The 26,323-nt window shown below is 38.8% G+C and overlaps 1 protein-coding gene across 2 annotated transcripts in view; it reads left to right on the forward strand.

Annotated features, from left to right (window-relative positions):
• The first annotated feature begins 529 nt into the window (after positions 1-529).
• The window catches only part of Fmn2 (formin 2), a 377,915-nt gene continuing 352,121 nt past the window's right edge, over positions 530-26,323 (forward strand). For both annotated transcript variants that reach the window (XM_046432483.2, XM_058575194.1), the window contains exon 1: positions 530-2,345. In XM_046432483.2, coding sequence (XP_046288439.1) covers positions 755-2,345 — 1,591 coding nt within the window. In that variant the 5' untranslated portion in view covers positions 530-754. The remainder of the gene's footprint in view (positions 2,346-26,323) is intronic.

Consider the following 26,323-nt stretch of genomic DNA (forward strand, 5'->3'; position numbering starts at 1 on the left):
TAAAACATATGTGCAGCATCATGTATAGTAACCTTTCCTAAGCCATATGCTCGAGCACATTAAAGTGTTCAAGGAGATAATCAATTATTCAAAAAACAGCAATCCATTCATTCAGCAAATATTTACTTAAGATCCATATAGAAGCAGGCAGATTCAGTTTAAGGGTTGTGTGACAGAGATATTATGGTACCTTTAAATTGGAACAGGGCTTCCGTTTTTTCCTGTGTGAAATTTTCTTCTTTTCTATTTAACTTTTTTTCATTGAAGGTTCGAGAGCTTTGAAGTTCGTGTGTATGTTCCAATCCACGAACTATTCGAAGGGGTGGGGGGCGGCAAAGCATCCTGTAAGCACCGTGGAAATCAAAGTCCCCAGGATAGAGGAAACGTTTTTCGCGCTCGGGTTCAACGAAGAGCCAAGAGGGGGCCAAGGGGGCGGCAGCAGCGGGCGGGGAGCCAGGCCCAAGCTGCGTCCCGCACAGCCATTGGCGGGCGCCGCGCGCTGTACTGAGCATGTTCGCGCCCAGCCAGCCCGGGCCGCAACCGCAGCGAAGGCAGCCACCCGAGCTGCCGCGCATTATGCAAAGCCGCAGCAGATGTCAGCGGGGCCAGCCGGGGGCTTGTTGGCCTCTTCTCCCAGCGGCTCGCCCAGCTGCCTAACGTGCCCTGAAGACTCCCCTGGCCCGGCCCAGGAGCCGAGAAGGGCCGAAATGGCCTGAGTACCCAAGGTGCAGCGGCACAGCGGCGGCATTGCAACATGGGGAACCAGGATGCGAAGCTGAAGAGGAGCGCAGGTGATGCCTTACACGAAGGCGGTGGATGCGGCGCCGAGGATGCTGTGGGGCCCAGGGATGTGGAAGCTACAAAGAAGGGGAGCGGGAGCAAGAAGGCTCTGGGCAAGCACAGCAAGGGAGGAGGGGGCAGCGGCGGGGAACCCAGCAAAAAGAAGAGCAAGTCGGACTCCAGACCCTCCGTGTTTTCCAACCTGCGGATTAGGAAGAACCTCTCCAAAGGGAAAGGTTCTGGCGGCTCCCGGGAGGATGTGTTGGACTCTCAGGCCCTGCAGACCGGGGAGCTGGACAGCGCTCATTCCCTGGTCACCAAGACCCCGGACCTCAGCCTGTCTGCTGATGAGACGGGCCTGTCGGATACTGAGTGTGCGGACCCTTTTGAGATAACCCTTCCAGGTGGTCCTAGGCCTGCAGAGGCTGGGTTAGGGGTCCAGGCCGTCGCTGAGGATTTGGAAACTGTGGTAGGGGCGCAGGATGGACAAAGGACCAGTTCGGGCTCGGACACGGACATCTATAGCTTCCATTCGGCTGCGGAGCAAGAGGATTTGCTCTCAGACATCCAGCAGGCGATTCGCCTGCAGCAGCAGCAGCAGCAGCAGCAGCAGCAGCAGCAGCAACAGCAGAACTCCGAGGAGCCTGCAGCGCCCCCCGCTGCCGCCTTCCCTCAACCCGGGGCCTTCCTGGGCCTCCACGGGTTTCTGCTGGGACCGAGCGGAGGGGCTGAGGAGGCCCGAGGCAGTCCCGACACAGAGCAGGCACTATCCGCACCCTCTGACCTTCCTGAAAGCCAGACCACCACGTCCCGGGTGCCAGAGCAGCCGCCATCCCCCAAGGGCCTCCTTGCCTCGGAGGCCCCCAGTTTACCGCCGGCCCAGTCTGCAGTAGCAGACTCGCCTTCCTCCACCGCCTTCCCATTTCCCGAGGCCAGGACGGAGGAGGGCGCAGTACCAGCCTCCGTAAGAGAAGCTGAAGACACAGACGAGGAAGCAGAGGAGGATGCTTTTGAGGATGCTCCCCGAGGCTCTCCAGGGGAAGAGTGGGGCCCAGAGGTGGGAGAGGTCACGCAGAGTCTGGATGAAGAGCCAGAGGAGCAGACGCACGGGGCCAGGGTCCCCGCAGCAGCCACCTCTCTGCCCAGTAGCCCCGCACCCAGCCCGCGCTGCTTCAAGCCCTACCCACTCATTACCCCCTGTTACATCAAGACCACCACCCGGCAGCTCAGCTCACCCAATCACTCCCCGTCTCAGTCCCCCAGCCAGAGCCCCAGGATTAAGAGACGACTGGAGCCCTCCTTGAGCCGGGGCCCCAGAACCGCCCTGGTCTCAGCAGTCGCCCCAGCCAAGAAGCACCGGACCGAAGGCAGCCTCGCAGGCGGCCTCAGCCGCTCAGCCGACTGGACTCAGGAGCTGGGTGCCGGTACCCCGGCGGCAGGAGGCTCTGCGCACCTTCTGGAGCCTGGCGCAGCTGCAAACAGTAGCGGTGGCCTGTCCCCTGCTCTAGCAGGCAAGGTGTCTGGAGCTCCGGGGACTGCGGATGGCTTTCAGAACGTGTTCACAGGTGAGCGTGCCTTGCTGCTAGTCTCCAGGTGGCAGGTCGCCTGCCAATCAGGGCCTTACCCTGTGACCCGCCCTCCCCAGTTCTGAAAGGCCCTGGCCTGCTAGTCTCTTCCTAGTGAATCCTTTTCAACCCTGCTCATCCCTCAGTGATTGCCTTGGATATATACTTGTTGGTTTTTTATTTTATTTTATTTTATTTCAGGGTGGCGAAGGGAACAATTTAGTTGTGTCTGACCTAAATCATCTCAGGAAAGGGCTTCTCTGCTCAGTTCTCCCAAATATCTGCTGTTTCCTAACGTTCAGAACCCCAGTAGGCAGATAAATTCCTTTTGTGTCTTGTTTGCTAAACCATCATTCTTTTTCTTCTTCATTCCCAAAGCATTAAAAGAACAACTTTTTTCATGGTCTTTCTCAAGGGTCAGTATTGGAGGCACAAAACATTTGTTCCAGTACTTTCCAAAGGTGATCTCTGACTGCTCTAGTACCCACACACCTGAATTTACATATATATGTAATATGTCGTTTCTATCTTACAGCAATCTAGGTAGGGCTATTTTGTGAAGTGAAACAGTCACTACTGCTTGCAAAGACAAGAAAATCTGATACATGCTATTGGAAAATGAATATACAATAGAGTATTAGGAGTAACTTCTTTCTTTTCCGTGACCCAGCCAGAACTTCTCTAACTTGGAAGTGGGGAAGATCAGAAGACCAAAAGCATATCCAGATATGTTCAAGTGATAGTTCTCTTCCTTAGCCATTTGTTATAGACTCACACATAGAATGCACAGTGGAAGGATCAGTTTATTGTGGGAAAACACCCAATCAAATAGCAGAATGAGTTTATCCTTTGCTATAGGCTTATTGGTTCCAAGGCCTTACCTTAAGGTTCACTGTCAGTTTGTTTCCTGTTTACTTAACATCTACTCTTAATTTTTTGAATGAAATAGTGTTAGAATTGAAAGAATAGGGGAAAAATATGAAAATTTATGTCAGTGCTGGTAGGTTTGTGATAAATATTTGAATGACTAAAATTTGAAAGGCACTTTAAAATTTTTATGTTCAATTATTTTAATAAATACATCATTTATAGAAATTACTTTGGTGAAATTTCTCAATGAAGACAGCTTACACTTAGCTGGTTAGATGCTGTTATTTTTGTGGTAGCTATTTTTATTGGACGACATTTTCATTTTCATCTATGGGCTATATTTTATTTTGCATTTACAGAACTCAAAAGTACATGCTTTTTGTTTTTTTTCCTTTCTTCTCTTTATTTTAGATTCAGTAAATAGGAATGTCTGTAGTCTTAAACCAACTAGATTAATTATAAAAACCAAAATGAGACAAAAAAAAAAGCAACACAAACACACACAACAAAAGAAAAGAAAAGAAAAGAATAAAGAAAACTTGATGGAAAAGGATTGGAAAGTTCTTGAGTTAATTTTTATTAATTCATTTATTTTTTTACAGTGCTATGGGTAAAATCCAAGGCCTTGTGCATGCTAGCAAATATTCTACCCTTTGAGCTACATCATCAGCCCAATTTTTTGGAGTTGATATTGGTGAGAAATCATGTATTTTCTCCTTAGATAGCATTCATTTATATAGTTTTCTAAAAACAAAAATTATTCACCATAATTAAGATATATTCCATACATTTGTAATTGTATCAAAGTGAATTCTACTGTCATGTATAACTAAAAAGAACCAATTAAATATTTTTACTAAAAAAAGATTATCAATAATTAATATTAGTGATAGCTATTCCTACTAGCATAAGAATTTGTTTCATTCATTTAGCATATATATGCCTATAGACACATCTGTATATGCATGTATGCATACACACACAGATATATATATATATATATCATACACACACATATATACATACATACTGGGCAGCCACATTGTGCCAGGCTACGCTTTTGTTGTTGTTTTGTTGTTTTAGTGATAAGTATCCAATCCAGTACTTCATGCATGCTAGCCAAAAGTTTTAACACTGCCTTGCATCCCCAACACAATCATGGTTCTGCCTTTCAAAGTTTCACTGAGTGAAGAGAAAGCTCTTAAAATGCAGAGGGCTGGGGCAGGAGCTCATTGTTAAAGCTCTTGTGTAGCATAGGCAAGGCCTTGGGTTCCATCTCCATTATTGAAAAAAAAGGACAGTGCACAGGAATCTGTCTATTATCTATCTACTTACCTACCTATCTGTCTATATGCAGGATACTATCCTGGAAACATCAAGAATTCAGTGGCTTATCTCCTTGGCAAAGTGTAAGAAAAGGTATTGTCAGAGGTATTGAACAGAGTTCTGAGACATAGGACCTGAAATACATTGAAGTTTTTATTTTTCTTAAAAAAGAAGTATATTCTTGGAACTGTGTATCATTTTAATTTGCTAGGCAGTATTTTCAGATTTGAAATTTGGGACTCTCTCTTTTTTTTTTTTTTAAGAGGAGAGAGAGAGAGAGAGAGAGAGAGAGAGAGAGAGAATTTCGATATTTATTTTTCAGTTTTTGGCAGACACAACATCTTTGTTTGTATGTGGTGCTAAGGATCGAAACGGGGTCGCACGCATGCCAGGTGAGCGCGCTACCGCTTGAGCCACATCCCCAGCCCGAAATTTGGGACTCTCAAAAGAGCTGTGTTTCCATTTGCAGGTAAAATGGATGCAACTAGAGAATATCATGTTAGGTGAAATAAACCAATCTCAAAAAACCAAAAGCTGAAGTTTTCTCTGAGAAGGGGATGCTGATCCACAGTGTGGGGGCGGGGTAGGGAAAAATGAAGGAAATTTGGATTGTGCACAGGGGAATGGCGGGAGGGGTGGAGCACTGGGGATGGGAAGGACCATAGAATGAGACAGACATTATTACCCTATGTACATGTATAATTATACTACTGGTGTGACTCAGCACCATGTACAGCCAGAGGAATGAGAAGTTATGTTCCATTTGTGTACAAAGTATCAAAATGCATTCTACTGTCATGTATAACTAATTAGAATTTTTTTAAAAAATTAATTTAAAAAAAAAAAGAGCTTTATTTAGGTAGCACCTGGGTCCTTTTGATGTCTCCAGGCAGGCATTTTTGTTTGTTTTTCTTTAACTTGTAGAGTAAAAGTAAAGTCATTTTGCTGAGTGTGATGGCCTACACATATAAACCCAGCTCCTGAGGAGGTTGAGGCAGGAAGATCACACATTCAAGACCAGGCTCAGCACTTAGTGGGGCCCTGTATTAAAATAGAAATAAATAAAAGGGCTGGGGATGTAGCTCTGTAGTAGAGGGACTCTGGGTTCAATTCCCAGTACCAAAAAAATAACAAACAAGAGTTAGTTGTTTTTATGTGGACATTGCCTACTTAATATTTGATGATTAGATATAGATGCAGTGACAAGCAGATATGTTTTTGTATAGCAACTTCAATTAATCTTCTCTCTGCCTTGTTTAGGAAAAAAAGAAAAGAAATCAGTGGGTTTAACCTAACCTTATGACTGGTAGGAAATGGAGGTAGAAAAAAAGGTGAAATAACTTTCTCAAGGTCAGACTCATTAGCAGCATAGCTAGAGACAGAAGCTGAGTCTACTGATTTGTGTATGGGTGCACTTTCTCATTACTTGCATTTGACATTCAGCACTGTAAGACAATAGAGTAAAAACTGTTAAAAAATTGTTGTAGACTCTAAGGCCTTCACTGATGAGGTTTTCTGGTTTCTGTTGATAATAACGTATACCCCTTTAATGGTTGAACATCTGTTCTTCCTTGGGCTGGGTGAAAGATGATTGTTGGCCAAAGTGAATCAGATTTTCTTGAGGCAACTTTTATGGAAACTCTCACTGTTGGTCTGGTGGTAGAGGGAATCCAGATTGATACAAGCCTCTGTTTCTCAGCTGTTGACTCTTGTTATCTGCCATTACATTTGCTTCTTTACCGTCCTCTGCTATTTCATGGGTGTATTGGAAATTACCAGGAGTTTGGGCAGCTAGGATTGTCCTTAGGGAAAGAGTTATTTGACTTTGGTTGTGCATGAATTTGGATCATTTAATTGCCAGCTGCTTTTGAAGCAGCTGATCATTTTATCTGTAGCCTTTCATAAATAACTTCTATTTTTAAACCATAGGATGAGAGTTGTCAGCTCTGAAGGAAAGTACAGATGTTTCTCACTTTTTACTTCCTTCCAAATGTAGGGAGAAAATTCAAGTGAAAAGGGATTTCCATGGCACATGTCTCTGTTTCTTTGGTAGATATAAAAAACTTAAGCAATGTGGGATACCAAAACATCTTGTTTCAGCTATTAAGAAACCGAGGGCTAGGCAAGGTGGCTTATAACTGCAATCCTAGTGATTTGGGAGGCTGAAACAAAAGGATTAAGCCTAGCCTTAGCAATTTAGTGAGAATGTATCTTAAAAAAAAAAAAAAGGAAATAGTAATAATAATAATAATAATAATTAAAAGGGCTGGGGGTGTCTCTTAGTAGTAGAGTATCCTTGGACTCAAAAAAAATTTTAAAAAAAGAAAGAACTTGATGCTGTTAATAGTCCATTATATTTAAATTTTTGGTTATTTTGTTCAAAATGCATATTTTACAATGATTATTAGAAAAAATGATAGGTTCATTTATACATTACGTGTAACAAAATCTTGGTAGCACATTTTTTTTCCCCTTCTTTTTCTTTTTCTGTGGTGTTGGGAATTGAACCTAGGGCCTTACACGTGCTAAGCATTTGTTCTATGTCTGAGGTATAGTCCCAGCCCAGTAATAGTTTTGCAGTTAATTAAAGTTTGGACATCTAACATGTAAAGTATATGTGATACTAAATCAATTTTTGTTTGTTTTGCTGCTTTTTTTTTTGGTGCTGGGGATCAAACCCAGGACCTTCTGCATAGTAGGCAAGTGTTCTAACACTGAGCCGTGTCCCGAATTTGTGAAATCATTTTGATGAGAATCTTGCCAAGTCAATTATGTGCTTATCTGTCATTTTTTAAAACACATAGAATTAAAAAATTTAATCTTTTTAAAAAGGCTTAATGTCATCTTCAGGAACATCATTGTTAACATCTTATAAAAACATTAGTGATGCCCTTAACATCTATTTAAATGTGTAAGCTAGTGGCCTCAGTTTTTGTATCTATATAGTTTCTTGACTCTTCCCTTGTTGTTATTTTTAGAGATATCTTTAGTTTCTTCCCCAGTTCCCAATTCCTCATAATTTGGTTTTTCTCATCAATTAGTTATTGGCTTATAAAGTCTAGAATTACGATGTTAGCTGTATTTATTGCAATTCTAAATGGCAGGTCTCTGTGTTGGATTATCTCTAATCCTTTCAACAGTCTTGAAGTATAGCTGCTTATCCTCATTTTTCTTAGGAGCAAACCAAGGCTCAGATAAGTGAAGTAATTTGCCTAAGGGCATTAAGCTAGTATGTGACCTACCTAGGATATATCCTTTAAAAACCAAATCTGTTGTCAATGTGTATAAAATAAAACCAAGTGGGTTATTGAGCTTTTGTAGGACTAATTAATCGAAATCTTATATTTTAGAACTTTGATTTTATAATACTCATATTGGCCTTTCTAAAGATTATCTTGATTTTAGTATCAGTAGAAAGAAGGACATGCCTTAGGAATACAAAGACTTGTTAAACCATTACATTGAATTTTTAAAGGCTAGAAAATCTTAACTGTAAAAGTAAAGGAGATTGCTTATAGGAATTCTATCATTTTCCTTAAATATTGACTTGCTGGGTTCCATATATCAGAATAGAATTTGACAGCATACGCTGGGCTTGAAAGTTAGTTTAGTCTGAAACCCTTTCTCATGGTTCTTTCAGGACTATGGCTTGGATCAAAGTCAAGTACTCCAATAGCATCAGTCATGAGTTTTAATACGTGTTTTATGAAGTGAGGACTGGCCTAATTTTAAGTGTGTTTAAGTATTTGGATATAAACTATACTTATTTGAAATAGAACTGGTGTTTTTAGTGCCTTTTCTCCTGATTCTAGTAAAAAGTTGAAAATATCTTGGATGATGATAGCAGTAGTTATTCTAATCATGGTTATTCTAGGCATTTTTGCATCCTAGCTTTGCTATTTGACTCTCAAGTAGTTTTTCCCTCATATGTATGAAGATAGAGGAGCAATTACACTTAATAATATTAAGATTAAATGAAATAGTGTATATAAAGCCCTTACGACTTTGCTTAGTGCATAAGGAACACTTAATTGGTACTGATTCTTTCCTAACCTGATTTGTTTTCTTAATAAACTTCATTGTTCAAAATAGTCAGAGTCAGGGCTGGGCTTGTGGCTCAGTGGTAGAGCACTTGCCTTGCATGTGTGAGGCACTGGGTTAGATTCTCAGTACTGCATGTAAATAAACGAATAAAATAAAGGTCCATCAACAACTAAAAATTTTTTTTTAAAAAATGGTCAGAGTTAAATTTGCTAAACCCAAACCAAATAACTCTAAAATTGTATACAAAAACTTGGCAGGATATAAATTGACTAGATATGATTTGCAAATTAATATTTCAAGCCATAAGTTGTGTGGTGGTATTCAAATTGCTTATGCTTCCTGTTTTCTTTTTCTTTTTCTGCATTTTCTGTGATTTTAAACATTTTTGTCACTTTATTGGAAATTTTGGTTTACTGGAATTTTGGATGAGGAAAGCATATGATGGGGGTGTGGCTGTGAGACTGGGGGAGGATACTGCTTTCTAAAGGAGGTGTGGAGAAGAGGTGGCAGCTGACACTCTCAGTGTTTGTGTTCTGCATAGCATCTGGCCATTACCGCCTGACTTTGCATCCTTCCTTCCCAGGATTCCCTTCATAAACTCTCTACTTTAGACAAACTAATCTGCTTACTGTTCTGTGGACATGTGTTTCATTTCTTTTTCCTGACTTTTTGCCTTTGTCTTGCAGCTTTACCCTCTTAGAGCACATAATTTGTTTCTCTTTATTTAGCACTGAAATAAGGACTGATTGAACTCCTCTTTGTATTTTTTTTTTTCCATTTGGTCTTAACTGGTCCTCAGCTCAGTGATTCTGTGCTTATTGTCTACATCCTATTATTGTAGGTATCTCTGGATTTAGGGTTCTTTCACTCTTCTTTTATGCATTGCCTGCTACCCAGGCAGCCTCTGCTCTTCCATAAATCCATCCACAAATATCTGTACTGTGTCTTACTGTGTGTCAGTCACTGTGATACTGTGAATATACTGAGGTCACAATGAATACTTGTTCACAAACTTTTTTTTTTAGGTGGTGATTAATATAGGTATATTGGGTACTCAGGTTTCCTAGGTTGGCAGCTAAAACTAGTAAAATGTAAGATTGAAAATTGCTAACTCTTTGGGGGCAGTTAAAATTAATTATTTTCATGGAGGTGAGGTTGAATCAATGAAAGTAAAATGACATTTTGGTAGAACGTGTTTTCAGAGAACATTATCTATTCTTGCTTCTAGAGTTTAATTTTAAAATAGTAATGATATTAAAATAATAGTGCTTCCCAATATATATGTATATATTTACACATACATATTTATATGTATACATATATGCATATATATGCATATCTGTGTATGCATAGATGTTATTTATTTATTTTTGTGCCAGGGATTGAAACCAGGAGCTCACATGTGCTAAGCAGGCATTCTCCCACTGAGCTATATCTCTAGCTCCATGCATAAATTTTATCAGTAATGAAAGAAAAGGTAAAGGGGATACAAAAGTGTTATTCCTCTATCTGTTCCTGCCTTTGTATTTTTAGTAATAGTGAAATTTAGCATTAAGGGACCATTAGGAAGAAATTCATAAAAATTGCTTGTGACTTAATATTATTGGATATAATTTTAGGGACTGAAAACTTTTATAAGGCTTCCCTTTGTATTAAAAATATAAATGTATGGAAAATATGACTGATAATCAACTTGGAATGGTAGTAATACAAAATATTTGTAACAATAAAGTTATAAGAACAAATAACAGTTACTGGATGCCATCAGAAGATGCTAACCACACTAGAAAGTTATCCTTTTGATATTCTTTTTCCAAAAGAGTAAATTGATGTCTTCTTCCTTTACAAAGATGTACTTGAAAGTGTTAATTGGGTAGGAAATTTTCTGGTATTCTTCTGTGGTTTAGTCAGGACCCGGCATACCATAGACCCAGTGGAAGTTTTATTACCAATTTTGCCAGAGTTGTGATGCACTGAAAATAGTCATTTTGGGGAGGAATGAAATAATATTTTTGAGTTAATCAAGCCTTTATTGTGCTGTAAAATTATTCTTAAAAGTGTTTAGACTATCCAATTGGGTATCTTTTGCACATCAGACAGAAGGGTTCCTTGTTGTAGTACTTGATGTCACACTGGACATGTACGGGATCGGATTCTATGTAATTTAAATGGTTGCTTTAGGCACTCAGGAGAGAAAAGAAATTTTATCAGTTAGCTGGTACAGCCCTATGGCAAGAGGGCAGACTGAGAAGTCTTCCAGTCTACTTTCCCTTTTAATTTTACCATTGGTTTCCTTTAAGGCAGAGGGTCAGTACCTACCTACCCCCTTCCTTCCTTCCTTCCTTCCTTCCTTCCTTCCTTCCTTCCTTCCGTGCTGGGGATTGAACACAGGGATTCACACACACAGGAGGCAAAAGCTCAACCACAAAGCTATACCTCCAACTCTTTTCACCTCTTCTTAATACTCTGGTTTCTCAGGTTAAAAAAGTGTAGGCAGGAGCTCCGGATGTGGCAGTGCAATAGCCTAGCACATACTTGGGTTGGATCACCAGCACGGGAATTTAGGGGGTGTTAAGGCAATCTTTCTGGGAAGCTGCCTCCTCCTCCAATCCCTTTTAACTCCGTGATTCTGTAGAAGTGATGGTTCCAGCACCTACCTTTTCTACCTCATAGTGGTACTATGCATATAGAGAGCTTTGCTTTGTTGTTAGAGCTGAAGACAATCTTTATGCTGTAGGAACCATTATTTATATCATAGGGTAACAATGTTTTGGGTATCAGTAAGATGTTTTGACCTTGGTAATTTTAACCAATTTTTGATTCCTGTTGAAGATTTGACATGGCTGGACTGTCATGTGATTATAGGCCTTGTGTTTTAACTGAGGAAGTGGTGGGTAAGCCTGTTTGGGGAAAATACATGAAAGAGAAATCTGGTTTATATAAAATATGACCCAAAAACAGACTACATGGAGTTGTTCTAATATGGATACAAGATATACTATGCAAATTCTTTTAGATTCATTATTAGCAGTGTAAGCCATCTATTCTTGGATGGACTATAGGCTTTGCATTTTCCCTTACAATTTGAACTACTCAATAAAGCATGGCTATTAAGCCTTTTACTTCAATATACCTTAATATATTGGATTGTTTAAGTATTCTTTTAGTTGTAGAGGGACACAATATCTTTATTAATTCATTTTTTATGTGATGCTGAGGATCAAACCAATACCTCACACATGCCAGGCAAGTGCTTTGCCACTGAGCCCCAGTCCCAGCCCCAGCCCCAATATATTAGTTTTTGTTATGTTTTCATTTTCCCCTACTATTTTATATGCTTACTGAAATAATTTTTATGAGTCTGTAGTATTCCATTTAGACGTATGCATCGACAGTAAACATTTTTTAGAGACTAGAAAGGCAAAAGAGAAAAAACTCTTAGGTTTTCATTTTTTAAAAACTTTGAAAAAAGTTTTACTGGCTTTAAATTAATGCAGCTCATTTAAGCCCGTTAAAAAGCAAGTGGAAGCCAGTGGTGCGGGAGGCTGAGGCAGGAGGATCTAGATTCAAGGCCAGCCTCAGCAAAATCGAGGCACTGAGCAGCTCAGTGAAATGCTGTCTCTAAATAAAATACAAAAAAGGACTAGGGATGTGGCTCAGTTGAGTACCTGAGTTCAATCCCCAGTACCCACACAAAAAAAAGCAAGTGGAAGCTGGGTGAGGTGGAGCACACCTGTAATACCTGTAATGCCAGCTACTCAGAAAGCTGACACAGGAGGATTGTACATTGAAGGCTACCTTGGTCAATTTAGTGAGACTTTGTCTCAAAAAAAAAAAAAAAAAAAAAAGGCAGGGGGCAGGGGTTAGGGTTGGAACCCAGTGGCAGAGCACTTGCCTAGCATGCATGGGGCTCTAGGTTCAATCCCTAATACTACAAATAATAATAAAGATAAAGTAATGAATGAAAATATTTCAGAATCCCAGATGAATGTGTTTGAATACTTTGGAGAGTTTTATACGCAGTGAGTCTCTTCATTATTAAGAAACAAATTTTCCACTGAATAACAACAATTTTTTTCTATTAAACTGTATTTTGATTAAGAGCTTTATAGGAACCTGTGTCTTTAAACTTTTGAAGCAATTGGATAACATTATTCAAAGTAAGTAAATATTATTAGTTATAAGTCTTTTAGTTGAACCTTTAAGGTTTTCTAAATATAGGATCATGTCATCTGAAAATAGGAAAAATTTGACTTCTTGCTTTCCTATTTGTATCTCTTTTATTTATTTTTATATTTCCCATCCTAATTTCTCCAGATAAAATTTTAATTACTATTTTGAATAGGATGATGAGAACAGCCATTCTTGTCTTGTCCCTGATTTTAGAGGAAATGTTTTCAGTTTTCCCTAGTCAGTATGATGTTGGATTTGAGTTTGTTATATATAACACTTATTATTTTGAAGTAATTTCCTTTTATTCCTAGTTTCTTCAGGGTTGTTTTAATGAAAGGGTGTCATGTTTTGTCAAAGGTTTTCTGCATCTATTGAGATGATCATGTAATTTTTGTCCTTATTATATTTATTGGTTTGCCAATAATGAACAACACTTTTTGCATCCCCACGATGAAACAAACTGAACTGAAGTATATGATCTTTGTAATGTGTTTTGAAATTTAGTTTGCAAGTCTTTTATTAAGGATTTTGGTATCTATGTTCTTTAAGGATATTGATCTGTAATTTTATTTTTTGATGTATCCTTATCCAGTTTTGGTTATCAGGGTGATTGTGGATTGAAGAATGACTTTGGAAGTGCTCCCTCTCTTTCTATTTCACAGAATAATTTGAAGAGAATTCTTGTTAGTTCTTCTTTAAAGATTTGGTAAAATTCAGCTGTAAATCCATTTGCTCCTGGTTTCTTGTTTGTTGGTAGACTTATTATTATTACTTCAATCTCATTGCTTGCTATTGATCTGTTTAGGTTTTCTATCTTATTTCAATTTTGGTAAATCATTTGCATCTAGAAATGAATTCATTTCTTCTGGATATTTCAACTTATTGGAATATGTGTTTTCAAAATAATCCCCGATGGTCCCCTGGATTTCAGTAATGTCTATTGCAATATTTCTTTTTTATTTTTTTTCATCTTTCTCTTTCTTTTGTTTAGTTTGGCTTGGGATTTATCAGTCTTGTTTATCTTTTCAAAGAATAAACTTTTAGGGCTGGGGATGTAGCACAGTGGTAGAGGACTTACCTAGCATGCCCTGGGTTCAGTATTGAGACAATGAACCAATTCTTTATTTCATCAATCCTTTGTGTTGTTCTTCTATTTTCTACTTAATTAATTTCAGCTCTGAACTTTAGTATTTCTTTCCTTCTACTGATTTTGGGATTGACTTTTTCTAGTTTTATTAAGACCTTGAGGTGCATCATTAGGTTATTCATTTGGGATTGTTCTGCTTTTTATGTAGCATTTATAGTAAACTTCCTTCTTAGAGCTGCCTTCATTGTGTTCCATAGATTCTTGTATGTTGTGTTTCTCTTCTCATTTGATTCTAATAATTTTTAACTTCTCCCCTGATGACCCACTCATCATTCAATAGTGTATTTTTGAATCTCCATGTGTTTGTATACTATCTGTAGTTTTTCTTGATATCAATTTCTAATTTCATTTATGATTTAATAAGATGAAAGAAATTACTTTCTTTTTTGTATTTGTTAACACTTGCTTAGTAGTGCAATATATGATGTATTTGGAGGAAGTTCCTTGAGCCGCTAAGAAGAATGCATATTTAGCTGTTGTTGGATAAAATATTCTATAGATACATATTCTCTGTTTAATCTAAGGAATAGCTCAACTCTGTGATATCTTTATTTTCTTGTCTGGAATACTATTAGTGAGAGTGGTGTTTTAAAATCACCCACTGTAATTTTATTAGGCACTAGTTCTCCCATTATGTCAGGTAATTTTTCAGTTCTTATTTTTGACAGTATGAGAGATTAAACACCTCACATGTGCTAGGCAAGCCCTGAGCTACATCCCCAGATCCCCTTTATAAGAATTTATTTGAGACAGAGTCTTACTAAGTTGTCCAGGTTGACCTCAAACTTGCAATCGTCCTGCCTCAGCCTCCCAAGTAGCTAAGGATTACAGGTGTGTGCCACCACACCCAGCTGTAATGTTTGTTTATGAATTTGGGTGTACCAAAGATTGGGGCATAAATATTTGCAATTGTTGTATCCTCTTGTTGGATTTTTCCATTTACCAATATGCAGTGACTTTCTTGTCTCTTCTGATTAATTTTGGCTTGATGACATCTTTGTCAGATATGAAAACAGCTCCTCCTGTTTGTTTCAGATTCAACTGGCATGGAATGTTGTCCTCTATCCTGTTTCCAGTCTGTGAACGTCTGTGTCAATGCATGTGTTTCTTGAGGACAACAGAATTGGCTTTTGTTTTTTAGACCAGTCTGCCAGTTTATGTCTTTTAATTGAAGAATTAAAACCATTTACATTCAGTGTTATTGTACATACTTATGTATTCCCGTCTTTTTATTTTATTTTCAATGTTTTATTTGTTTGAGTATCTTTTGAAATGCTGCTTTAATGGTCATGAATTCCTTTAGCTTATGTTTATTTCAGAAGGTTTTCGTTTCACTCCAGTTCTGAAGGATAGCTTTGCTGGATGTAGCAATTGAAGTTGGTAGTTAATTTCTTTCAGGGTTCAAAATGTATCTTTCCAAATTCTCCTACCCTTTAGAGTCTCAGCTGAGAAATCTGCCCTTATTTGGATTGGTTTGCCATTATAAGTGACTTGGAACTTCTCTCTTATAGGTTTAGAAATTCTTTGTTCTGGAGTTTTGGTATTTTTAAGTGTAATTCATCATGGAGAGAGTCTTTTCTTGTTTTGTCTATTTGGGGTTCTAAATGCTCCAGTATCTTAATGTCCATATTATTCCTAACATTTGGGAAATTTTCTGCTACTATTTTACTGAATAGGTTATCTTTTCCAAAAGTCTGTATCTCTTCTTCCTCCTCCAAACCTATGAGTCTTAAGTTAGTTCTTTTAATGTTGTTCTAGACTTCTTGTATACTCTGCTTCTTGTTTTTGTTTTCTTTATTACAGTCAAACACCTTGTCTGCAAGTCTCACTATTCTTTCTTCTGCTTGATCTATTCTTTTGGTGAGACTCAACTGAATTTTTTTTTATTTATTTGCTATTCATTGCCAAGAGTTCTGTTTAGTTCTTTTTCAGAATCTCCCTCTTTGGATTTCCAATTTGTATTCTGTATTGTCTTACTTTAATTTATTCACTTATTGATTTGTATCTTCTTTGAGTTTATTGGTCATTTTAACAATCAATTTTTTAAATTCTCTGCCTGAGATTTCATCTACTTTGATTTCTATATAGGGAGTTAAGCACTTTTGGGGGTTATCTTATTGGCCTATTTCCTCATTTCCCAGTTATTCTATGTTGAGATTTGCACATCTGTTGGGATTCATTTATCTTCCACTATTTTGTGAGTGTCTTTTTAGTAAGCAGTTACCTTTTCACCATGTACCCTGGACTAGGGGAATATCTCAGCATGAAAGCACCTTCTTGGAATAGTTTGGTTGTAGGTTAAATCATCAGAACTACTTTTTTTAAAAAAAATGTTCTAATTAGTTTTATATGACAGCAGAATGCTCTTCAATTCGATGTATACAAATGGAGCACAGTTCTTCACTTTTCTGGTGTACATGAAGTAGAGTCACACCATTCGTGCAATCATACATGGACCTAGGGTAAAGATATCTGTCTAATTTCATTATCTTTCCTACCCCCATCACCTTCCCCCTCCCTTCCCTCCCCTTTGCCCAATCTACAATTCCTCTATTCATTCCATGCCCCCACCCCCATTATGGATCAGCATCCACTTATCCGGCCCCTGGTTTTTTGAGATTCGTTTATTTCACTTATCATTATATCGTCCAATTCCATCCATTTACCTGCAAATGCCATCATTTTATTCTCTTTTATTGCTGAGTAATATTCCATTGTGTGTGTGTGTGTGTGTGTGTCACATATATCACAGTTTCTTTATTCATTCATCTATTGAAGGGCATCTAGGTTGCTTCCACGTTTCACAATTGTGAATTGTGCTGCTATAAACATTGAAATGGCTGCGTCATTATAGTATGCTGTTTTTAAATCTTTAGAGTATAAACCAAGGAGTGGGATAGATGGGTCAAATGGTGGTTCCATTCCAAGTTTTCTAAGGAATCTGTATGCTGCTTTCCAGATTGGTTGCACCAGTTTGCAGTGCCACCAGCAATGTATGAGTATGCCTTTTCCCCCACATCCTCACCAACATCCATTCTGACTGAAGTGAGATGGAATCTTAGAGTAGTTTTGATTTGCATTTCTCTAATTACTAGAGATGTTGAACATTTTTTCATGTATTTGTTGATCGATTGTACATCTTCTGAGAAGTGTCTGATCAGTTCTTAACCTATTTATTGATTGAATTATTTGGTTTTTTGGTGTTGAATTTTTTTTAGTTCTTTGTACACAAATGGAGCACAATTTTTCACTTCTCTGGTTGTACACAAAGTAGAGTCACACCATTCGTTCAATCTTACATGTACCTAACATTTGGGAAATTGGAGATTAATGCTCTATCTTATGTGTCTTTGGTAAAAATTTGCTCCTATTTGGTAGCCTCTGTCTTCACCTCATTGATAATTTCTTTTGCTGAGAAGAAGCCTTTTAGTTTGAATCCATCCCATTTATTAATTCTTGATTTTATTTCTTGTGCTTTAGGAGCCTTGTTAAGGAAATCAGAGCCTAATCCAACAGGATGAAGTTTTGGTCCTATTTTTCTCCTATTAGGCACAGGGTCTCTGGTCTAATTCCTAGGTTCTTGATCCACTTTGAGTTGAATTATGTACATCATGAGAGATAGGGGTTTAATTTCATTTTGCTGCATATGGACTTCGAGCTACTTGGACAGGAAAAAGTAACTACCAGAAACAGCAGTATTTAAAGAGCAAACAATACTTACTATTAAAATATGTAGATCCAAAGGAAAAAAAAAAAACAAAGAAGGGAGTGAGGGAAAAGAGAAAGAAGAAATGTGGAGAGGAGGAGAGGAGGAAAGAAAAAAGAGAAGGGAGTACAAATGAGAAGACATTTAAAAACATCAAGAAAAAAATCCAGTTAATAGAAAAAATAAATGCTGCAGGCAGCAGCTTTCCATCTATGCCAGTCCTGTCCTACTTCCACACTCTACCAGCATTGCTTCCTATTAGAGTTCAGACTGTCAATTTCTAAAGAAAGAGGCTTCTACTTTTCTCTGCTCTGCAGATCCACAGAGTAGCTGGCAGCTATGCCTCCTATGGCCACCCAGAGCTTCCCTTAGGTCTGTGCCACACTCTCACTTCAGAGCCCAGATTGACTCATGGACATAGAATTAAAGCATAGATGGCTGTTGAATCTTGAATAGATAGATAGATAAAATTTTTAGAAGGAAAGAAAACTGCAGGGGTTTCTGATCTGTTGCACAGAACCTTAAACAATGAGGCACATTTAAAACTGGCTCCCCTTCCCTGCTTTAACTGAATCTATTGGGAAGTACAGGGACTATCTCCTCCTGCACCAGTTCATTAATTAGTATTTGTGTGTCTTTTCTGCTCAGCTCTCTTTGGCTTGGAAGTGGAACCTGCTTTTCTCAAAGTTAATGGGAAACTTTCTTTTAGCTCATTAGAAGGGAGCTCCTCCTCTTCCACCACGCTGTCCTGGGTCAAGTGCTGGTGTAGTCTATTTCTTTTACTCTCTTTCTATTCTAACCACCAGTATTTTGGGCTTTCACCTGGTTGCTAACTTTCTGAGTTGCACTCTAGCACTTTCCCATGGTCTTCCTACCTCATCCTGCAGCAACAGAACTGTTGTCTGATTCAGTATTAGAGAGAGCTAGTATGCAAGAGATGCCTTAGTGGGTCATTTCCAGAGTCCCCCCAAATGACTATTTTAGTAATGCAATAATAGTAATTGAATTGTTTAAAAAGGCACACGTTTTCTCTTTTAAAAGAATAATAGAAGAAGTGTGATAATAGAAGGGATAATCTTTTATAACCCATTTTTAAACCTATGTACTCATAGATAAATGGATCCTCTTTTTCCTGTAGACCAGTGCTTGCCTGCTTAGAGAAGGTAAGTTATGTCAGCTCTCTGGATAGTGTTCCATTTTTACAGCTACCAAGATATTCTGTAAGCCAATTACATCATACTGTCCTTGCAGTGCTATTTTGGATAAATGGCTTTGAGGGTAAAAAAGGGTGAGTATACTGGCAGTTTATATTAGAATGTAGGATTGGATCTGCTTCTATTCTATTTTTTAGAAACGTCCAGAAGTGTGTTGACTCCGTTGTACTCAAATGTTTTGGGCAATGAAGGTAAAGAAAGTGGAATAAGAACTTCCATGATTTAGGCACAGAAACATGTGATTGGGTGGAAAATATGATAAAATGAAAGAATGAGCCCAGAAGACTTTAATTTATGACTTGGATTACTTCTCTGAGGTACCTAATTTGACTCTAAGTTCATAGATCATTTTTGCTATTATCTGCTTTGAGATAATAACGTCTGGCTATGTAGCTTTTGGTTTAGCTTTAGGGTATACCCTGTAAGATTCAGTCCCCAATTTCCTTTTGTTAAGTCTCTTGGCTTCTTTACCATCTTTAGTTACCAGGAGATTTCTAGATATGTATCCCTACTTGATAACTTTCTTCTGGGCATCAGGCACATCTTAGTTATATGTTGCAAATCTAGGGGATTAACTTTGTCTGAAACCACACTTATTTCCCCCATCTTCTAAATACCCTCCTCCCATGTCTCTCAGTGAGGGCATTTTTGCCATCTTGCCATATTTCCTCCTCCCTTCATTTCTCCTCATACCTCATACTCAATTAATCTTTCCACTTTAAATATCTCTTCAAAACATTTTTTAATTTCTGTTGTATTATATCATGCTTGTGTTGTCTTCTGCTGCAATTGTTCAGATCACTGTCACAGGCCTCCTCATCATTCTCCTGCCCACAGTCTGGCTCTTCTCCAAGTTTATTCTCCATAAGGCAAGAGAGTAAAGTATGTAAAATGCACAGTTAAAGCCAGGCATGTGGTACACACCTCTAATTCCAGCCAACTTTGGAGGCTATAGCTAGAGAATTACAAGTTTGAGGCTAGCTTTAGCAACTTAAGGAGACCCTGACTCAAAATAAAAAAATAAAAAGAACTGGGATGTAGCTTGGTGATAAACACCCCTGGGTTAAATCAACAGTACAAAATAAATAAATAAATAAATAAATACGTAAAATACACAGTTGGGTCTGGGGGTTCAGATCAGTGGTAGAACATGTGTTTAGCATGTACAAGACCCTGGGTTCAATATGCAGCATCAAAAAATAAAAATACACATTAAAACAGTCTAGTCCTAGTTTAGAAATATTTCAGTGCTCCCATTTTGCCTGAAGATTAAAGTTTATTTATTTATTTATTTTTTCTGATACTGGGAATTTAATTCAGGGCATTGCACATGTGAAACAAGTGCTCTATAGCTTAGGTCTATCATTGGCCCTAAATTGTGTGTGTGTGTGTGTGTGTGTGTGGTGTGTTTAGTGCTGGAAATTGAACCCATGGCCTTACTCACTAAATTCTTTTTAATATATGTGTATATATTAAATATTTTAATGTGTACAGTATGTTCTATGTCTATAAAATCATAAAATAATTTAACAGACTTTGAGCAGAAAAGAAAAAGACTCATGATCTGAGTAGCACTGAGGATAAAAAGCAGTTCAGAGAATTCTGCTGCAAAAACTATGGACAGGGAATATTTATAGCCAGAAAATGGAAGTGACATACATAAATAACCTGATTGGTTACAGTTCTATTCTTGACTTATTTGGACATATTTTTGGCAGTTTTTAGCCTGTGTTTGGCTGACTATTCAGCTGCTATGACTGGCCAAGACTTTTCTCTGACCAAGACTTTTCTTGGCCAAGACATGGGGACACAAATAAACTCTTGAGTTAGATTGAAGTTTGTTCACATATTCAATTGGGTTTATAGTTCCTTATGAGTGGGCTCAGCATTAGGATTAATTTAATAATATGTAAATAATTATATTGCATATTATGTTTATGTCATAAAATATTATATGTAGTTGAATGTACATTAATATTTAATGCTCTGTAGTATGTCCCCTCATTGCTCAGTTTCTACTACTACTCATTCTGTCCTAAATGAGTTCATTAGTAATTCTTCAGATATCTCATAATCTTTCTAGTAGTTTTAGGTATCATTGACATTATTATCAGTCAAAAAAATCTATTTGTCAATTCTCCATTTTATGGAAAATTCACATCATCAGTTCTTACAGAACTCTTCATTTTGTTCTTGTATTCATTTCCCATTCTGTGGACACATGCTTTTATGTGTTTGGTGTTCTTGAAAGTATATGTATTTTTGTAAGGTATATTGCATTTCTGTGTGTTTTTAGTTTATACAAATACTCTTGAGTTGTAGACCTCATTATTTTTTCTTTTACTCAACTGGTTTTGGAAAAAGTACTATTAATTTTTTCTGGGTGAATTTCTATCTAGATTTTTTGCTTCTTAGTGCTACACCATTTGTAGTATTCCAAATGGTGAAGGTTCTGCTGATTTGTACAGCACCAGGGGGCACTATTGACCTTTTATTGCATGTGCTTAACATTGCCCTGCAGTTTTTCAATGTGGTGGTCCTGGGTGCATTCCCTAGATTTTATTCAAGCGTTTGCATATTGATAACTATATTCCCTTATTTCTCAGGTCATCACAGAAATCACTCTGATGAATATTCCCATATAGCATTCTACGTGGAAATTTCTCAGACATATATTAAGAAGTAAGATTACTTGGCCATACAATAAATGTCTACTTAATTTGTCTAAGTACTGTTGGATTACTTTCAGATTGTCTTCTCCAGTTTATAATCCACTCACACAGTAAATGCAGTTATTTAATTCCCAGTAGTCCGGGCTGGGGATGTGGCTCAAGCGGTAGCGCGCTCACCTACCTTGCGTGTGGCCCGGGTTCGATCCTCAGCACCACATACAAACAAAGATGTTGTGTCCGCCAAAAACTAAAAAATAAATATTAAAAAGATTCTCTCTCTCTTAAAATAAATAAATAAATAAATAAATAATTCCCACTAGTCCAATGGGGAAAAGTAGTCACTCATTGTTTTATTTTTACTATGTATTTATCTAATGACTAATGCCTTTGAGAAAACTTTTGCATATTTTTAGCCATTTGGGTTTACCCTTTTATGAATTGCCTGTTCATATCATTTTACATTTTTATGTAGTGTTTCTGATTTTTCCTGTTATTTACAGGGTTTCCTGTAAATATATTCTGGGTATTTTTCTGTTACTAATGTTGAGGATATGATAGATTGTCACAAAGCCTACTTCTTGTCTGTCTTCTTTATTAGTGACTTTTGTGAGTCCCTTGAAGGTTGTTTCAGATGCAATTTAGGTTTGATTTTGTGATACATTTGGAAGGTCTCAGACTTCAGACTGGTGTCCATTGTTTCTACTTGCAAATAGAGTGGAGGACCTCTCTAATTCTTCTGGGGCAGTGTTAGCAGGGGTCTAGTGTCCAGATACTAACTTTATGAAGATCCAGGGTTGGTATGGTGTGCCAGTCTTTCTAGTGTGGCTGGTGCAAACACAGGGCTGAAGCCAATTGCATCCAGAGGTATCTCCCAGAGATAGCAATGAGGCTTCCTGATTCTGGCAGCAAAAGTGTGCTTTTAGAGCCTGGGACTTTCAATCATGGAGGTGGCACCTGTTTCTTTGATATTCTGGTCCTATCTTATGGCTTTGTAAATAATGTCTAAAAAGATTCTAGAAACATTTTATTCAAGTTTTCCAAGATTCTATAAAGCAAGACACACCCCATAGTAAATCTATTCCTATTAAAATGATTTAGAGTAGATTCACTTCTGTGTAATCTCAACATACAGAATTGTTTTTAAATAGCAAATAGTTTCCTCTGATATTATCTTTTTTAAGTTTTGTAGTATGGTTGATTGAACAGAAATATTTTCACATAATCAAGTCTATTTCTAAGATAGGTTTTACTATTTTTATACCTTCATACAGTATTCTTCTTCTACTTAACACTTACTAATTAGATGTTGCTTTTCCCTTAGACTTCACATATATTCCATCTTAATATCTGGATTCCAGATGCAAATTTCATGTTATTAAATCTATATCTAAGCTATAGTTTGTACTGTTTTCCTCTCATTTAAAAATTTGTCACTCCTAAATCCCAAAAACTCTTTCTTCTATAATCTTGTATTTAATTTATCATTTTGCCCTTTACATTTTTTTTTAAGAGAGAGAGAGAGAGAGAGAGAGAGAGAGAGAATTTTAACATTTATTTTTTAGTTTTCAGCAGACACAACATCTCTGTTTGTATGTGGTGCTGAGGATCGAACCCGGGCCGAACGCATGCCAGGCGAGCACGCTACCGCTTGAGCCACATCCCCAGCCCTTGCCCTTTACATTTAAGCTTTTGATTTAGAGTTCTCTTTAGTGTCTGATTATAGTGTAGAAACCTAGTTTTATTTTTCTCCATATGGAAAACCAGTTTTTCCAAGATCATCTAATAAATGTTGTTTTTCGTTTTTGTTTTTGTGTTTTTTATACAGGGGATTGAACCCAAGGGCCCTTTGCCATTGAACTACATCTCCTGTCCTTTTTATTTTTTATTTTGAGACAGGTTCTAGCTAAATTGCTGAGGGTCTTGATAAGTTACTGAGACTGGCCTCAAACATGATCCTCCTGCCTCAGACTTCAGGATTAAGGTTGCACACTACCACGCCCAGCCTAAATAGTTTTTTGCTCAATGATTTTTGTTACCACTTTTATATCATTCCTGTATATAGATTAATCTGTTTCTGAGGTTTCAGTTTTCCTTTTATATGTATCTTTCTGTTTTAAGCTAGTACCATATGAGTATTATATATATAACCTTGCAAAACATCTGATTACTATTCCTAGAGTACTCCTTTTTTCAAAATTATCTTAGTTCATCATTATGTACCTTTGCCGCGTCCGGCCAAGGGAGCCGAGTCCGGCAAGGGACGGCGAGGTTAAAAGACACACAGGACACCAAGGTTCTTCATCCAGGAGTCAATAATAATCTTTATTGCTAACACACCTTTTTTTATACCCCAAGCAGCAGAAGTGGAAAACTACCCAAAAGCAGGAGGGAGGGGGGAGAAATTTAGTTTCAACATCTATTATTGTCAGGTACCGAAACCTCCCTTAACAATAAGTCCATCAGACCAGAAAAGGTCAAGGCATTCCCGTGGGATACATATGTCTCGGACGGATAAGCAGGAACAGAAAAACCGCAAGTTCGCCATGGCCTTGTGAGCTGGCCACACTGGCATGCAGAACAAACTAGTGGAGGTAGGGCTCCAGGGGCCAGGGTGGACCTGCTGCCAACAAGTCCCCCTCTTTTGTTTTTTGCATGCCAGTGGGAATCAAGTAGCCCCTGTCTTAGATCATTCACAGCCCTTGCGATGCTTACCCGTCTCTGGGAAGGCCCCGATTCCCTGTCTTAGGTCGCACAGCAAGCGTGAAAGTTGCCCGTCACTGGGTACTACAAGATCAGCTCAAGGTGTTATGACCTATCAAGACACTATTGCGGTAAACGCTTAACCGTCTCCACCTACGGGACCCATGACCATCACCGCCGAATGGCAGATGTGATTGGACCGAGAGATTAGACAGCAAAGATCCTAATACAGGAAGGCAAGAGGGAGAGGTATGCATAGAGAAAAGATATGGCAGGAGTTCTTCTTTTAAGGAGGACACTCATCTTCGGATAGGTCTGAAGTATATCTCAGAGAGGCGATCATCCATCTTCAAGCGTTGATAGTGAACCTGTATTGGCTTAGAGGCTAAGATATTAATTTGATCCTTAATGAATTGTACTATCTTATTTACAATGCAGGGTCCTATTGCCACTACTAGAAGGAGGCCTAACAATGGTCCCAATAAGGGAAGAAGATAAGGCAAAAATCCATTAAGTCCAGTCCAGAGAGGGTTCTCAAATAATTCCCTCCTCCTTTTTTCTAGGTCTTCTTGGAGTTGTTTAATTTTTGTGCGAACTATGCCAGACTTGTTAGCATAAAAACAGCACTTCTCCCCAAGGGCTAAACAAATTCCCCCTTGATTGGCAGTAAGCAAGTCTAAACCCCGCCTGTTCTGAAGAACTACTTCTGCTAGGGAGTCTATCTGGTCTTGTAAGTCTTTAATGGTTCCCGACAGGGTTTGCACATCATCTATAAGCTGTTGAGATAGGCGGTGGTAAGAATGTATAGCCGTACCCAATCCTGCTGTGCCTGTACCCACAGCAGCTGTTATTCCAAGGCCAACAAGGAGTGGTAAGGCCTGCACAGCTCTCTTGTGTCTTCTAACTAAGATGTCTAGGCTAGGAATGGGTAGGGGTTCATCTCCTGAGATAATTGTGATATCAGGAAGCAATAATGCCAGAACGCAACCACCAGTCCAATTTGCTGGGAGCCTGGGAAAAGCTAAATTTCCACCACACATAAAGACTGTACCATTAGGGGGACAAATGGGCGGAGTAGGTGAGGAGTAATTTTTACTAATGAGCAGTTTCCAAAGGAAGAGACTCCAACATCAACATCATAGGTATTATTTTGCATCATGCCTAGAAGGCATGACATAAAACCACCTAGAGGCTGCACCTTAAAGGGTAGCCCAGATTGACATGTGTTGTCATCATCAATGGTATAATTGATGGGAACTGCCAATGGCATGACTGCACCTGCCGTCATGCAGAGCCAGCAATCACCAGCAAGGGTAGGGTTGGAATTGTTAAGTAAAGAAAAGGTAGTTTCTAGGATATCTAATGTATTGGCATCTAAATCAGGAAACTGGGATTTGGGCAATATCAAGGGGTGGTATGTAGGCTTAGGGATCTCCGGCTTTAAAAGCTTAATCACCTGAAGGTGTTTGATAGCATCAGTGGGTCCCCCTCCATCAGAGACTCCGATGGGGGCCTGCATGGGCCAGCAGGAAGGTTTACCCACAACGCCCTCACATCCCGCCTCCGTTAACCGAGTCGTGATGCCTTCCCCTCCCCGGTCACCAAGAAAAGGAATATAATTATAAGTGGTCCCCCATTCTCCACGGGTGTTAGTTAGGATGGCCTCAAAATACTGTTTTCCTTGATTATTAACACAAATTGAGGCTGATGTATAACAGGAGATGTGCATTGCCGGGGTGTAATGACAAGTGGCGGAACAGCTTCCAAGAGTCTCGGTCGGATTAGGGACAACAAGTCCAGGCTTATTAACACATACCCATTTTGGTTGCTTAAATCCTCCCATGTTTTCATTGAGTTCAGCCGCCATATAGGCTACTTTAGTCCCACAATCAATGCTCTGGATATAACCAGAGGGGGCCGAGTGCCGGGGCCCTCCCTTACACTCACAAGGGGCTCCAAAAAGATATTCATGAATATTCCCAGGTTGGGGGTCAAGCCCTCCTTCAGCAAACCTGTCCAGAAGGAATGCCACAAGCGGGGTCCAGCTCATGAGGTGTGTCTCGGCACTCACTTGAAGGGGTGAGAACAACAGCGGCAGGATCAGCCATCTTGGGAACTTCATTTTG

The sequence above is a fragment of the Marmota monax genome, unplaced genomic scaffold (genome assembly GCF_021218885.2).
Source record: "Marmota monax isolate L192 unplaced genomic scaffold, Marmota_monax_Labrador192_F-V1.1 WCK01_AAM20220418_F8-fsc00090, whole genome shotgun sequence".
NCBI classification, from domain to species: Eukaryota; Metazoa; Chordata; class Mammalia; order Rodentia; family Sciuridae; genus Marmota; species Marmota monax.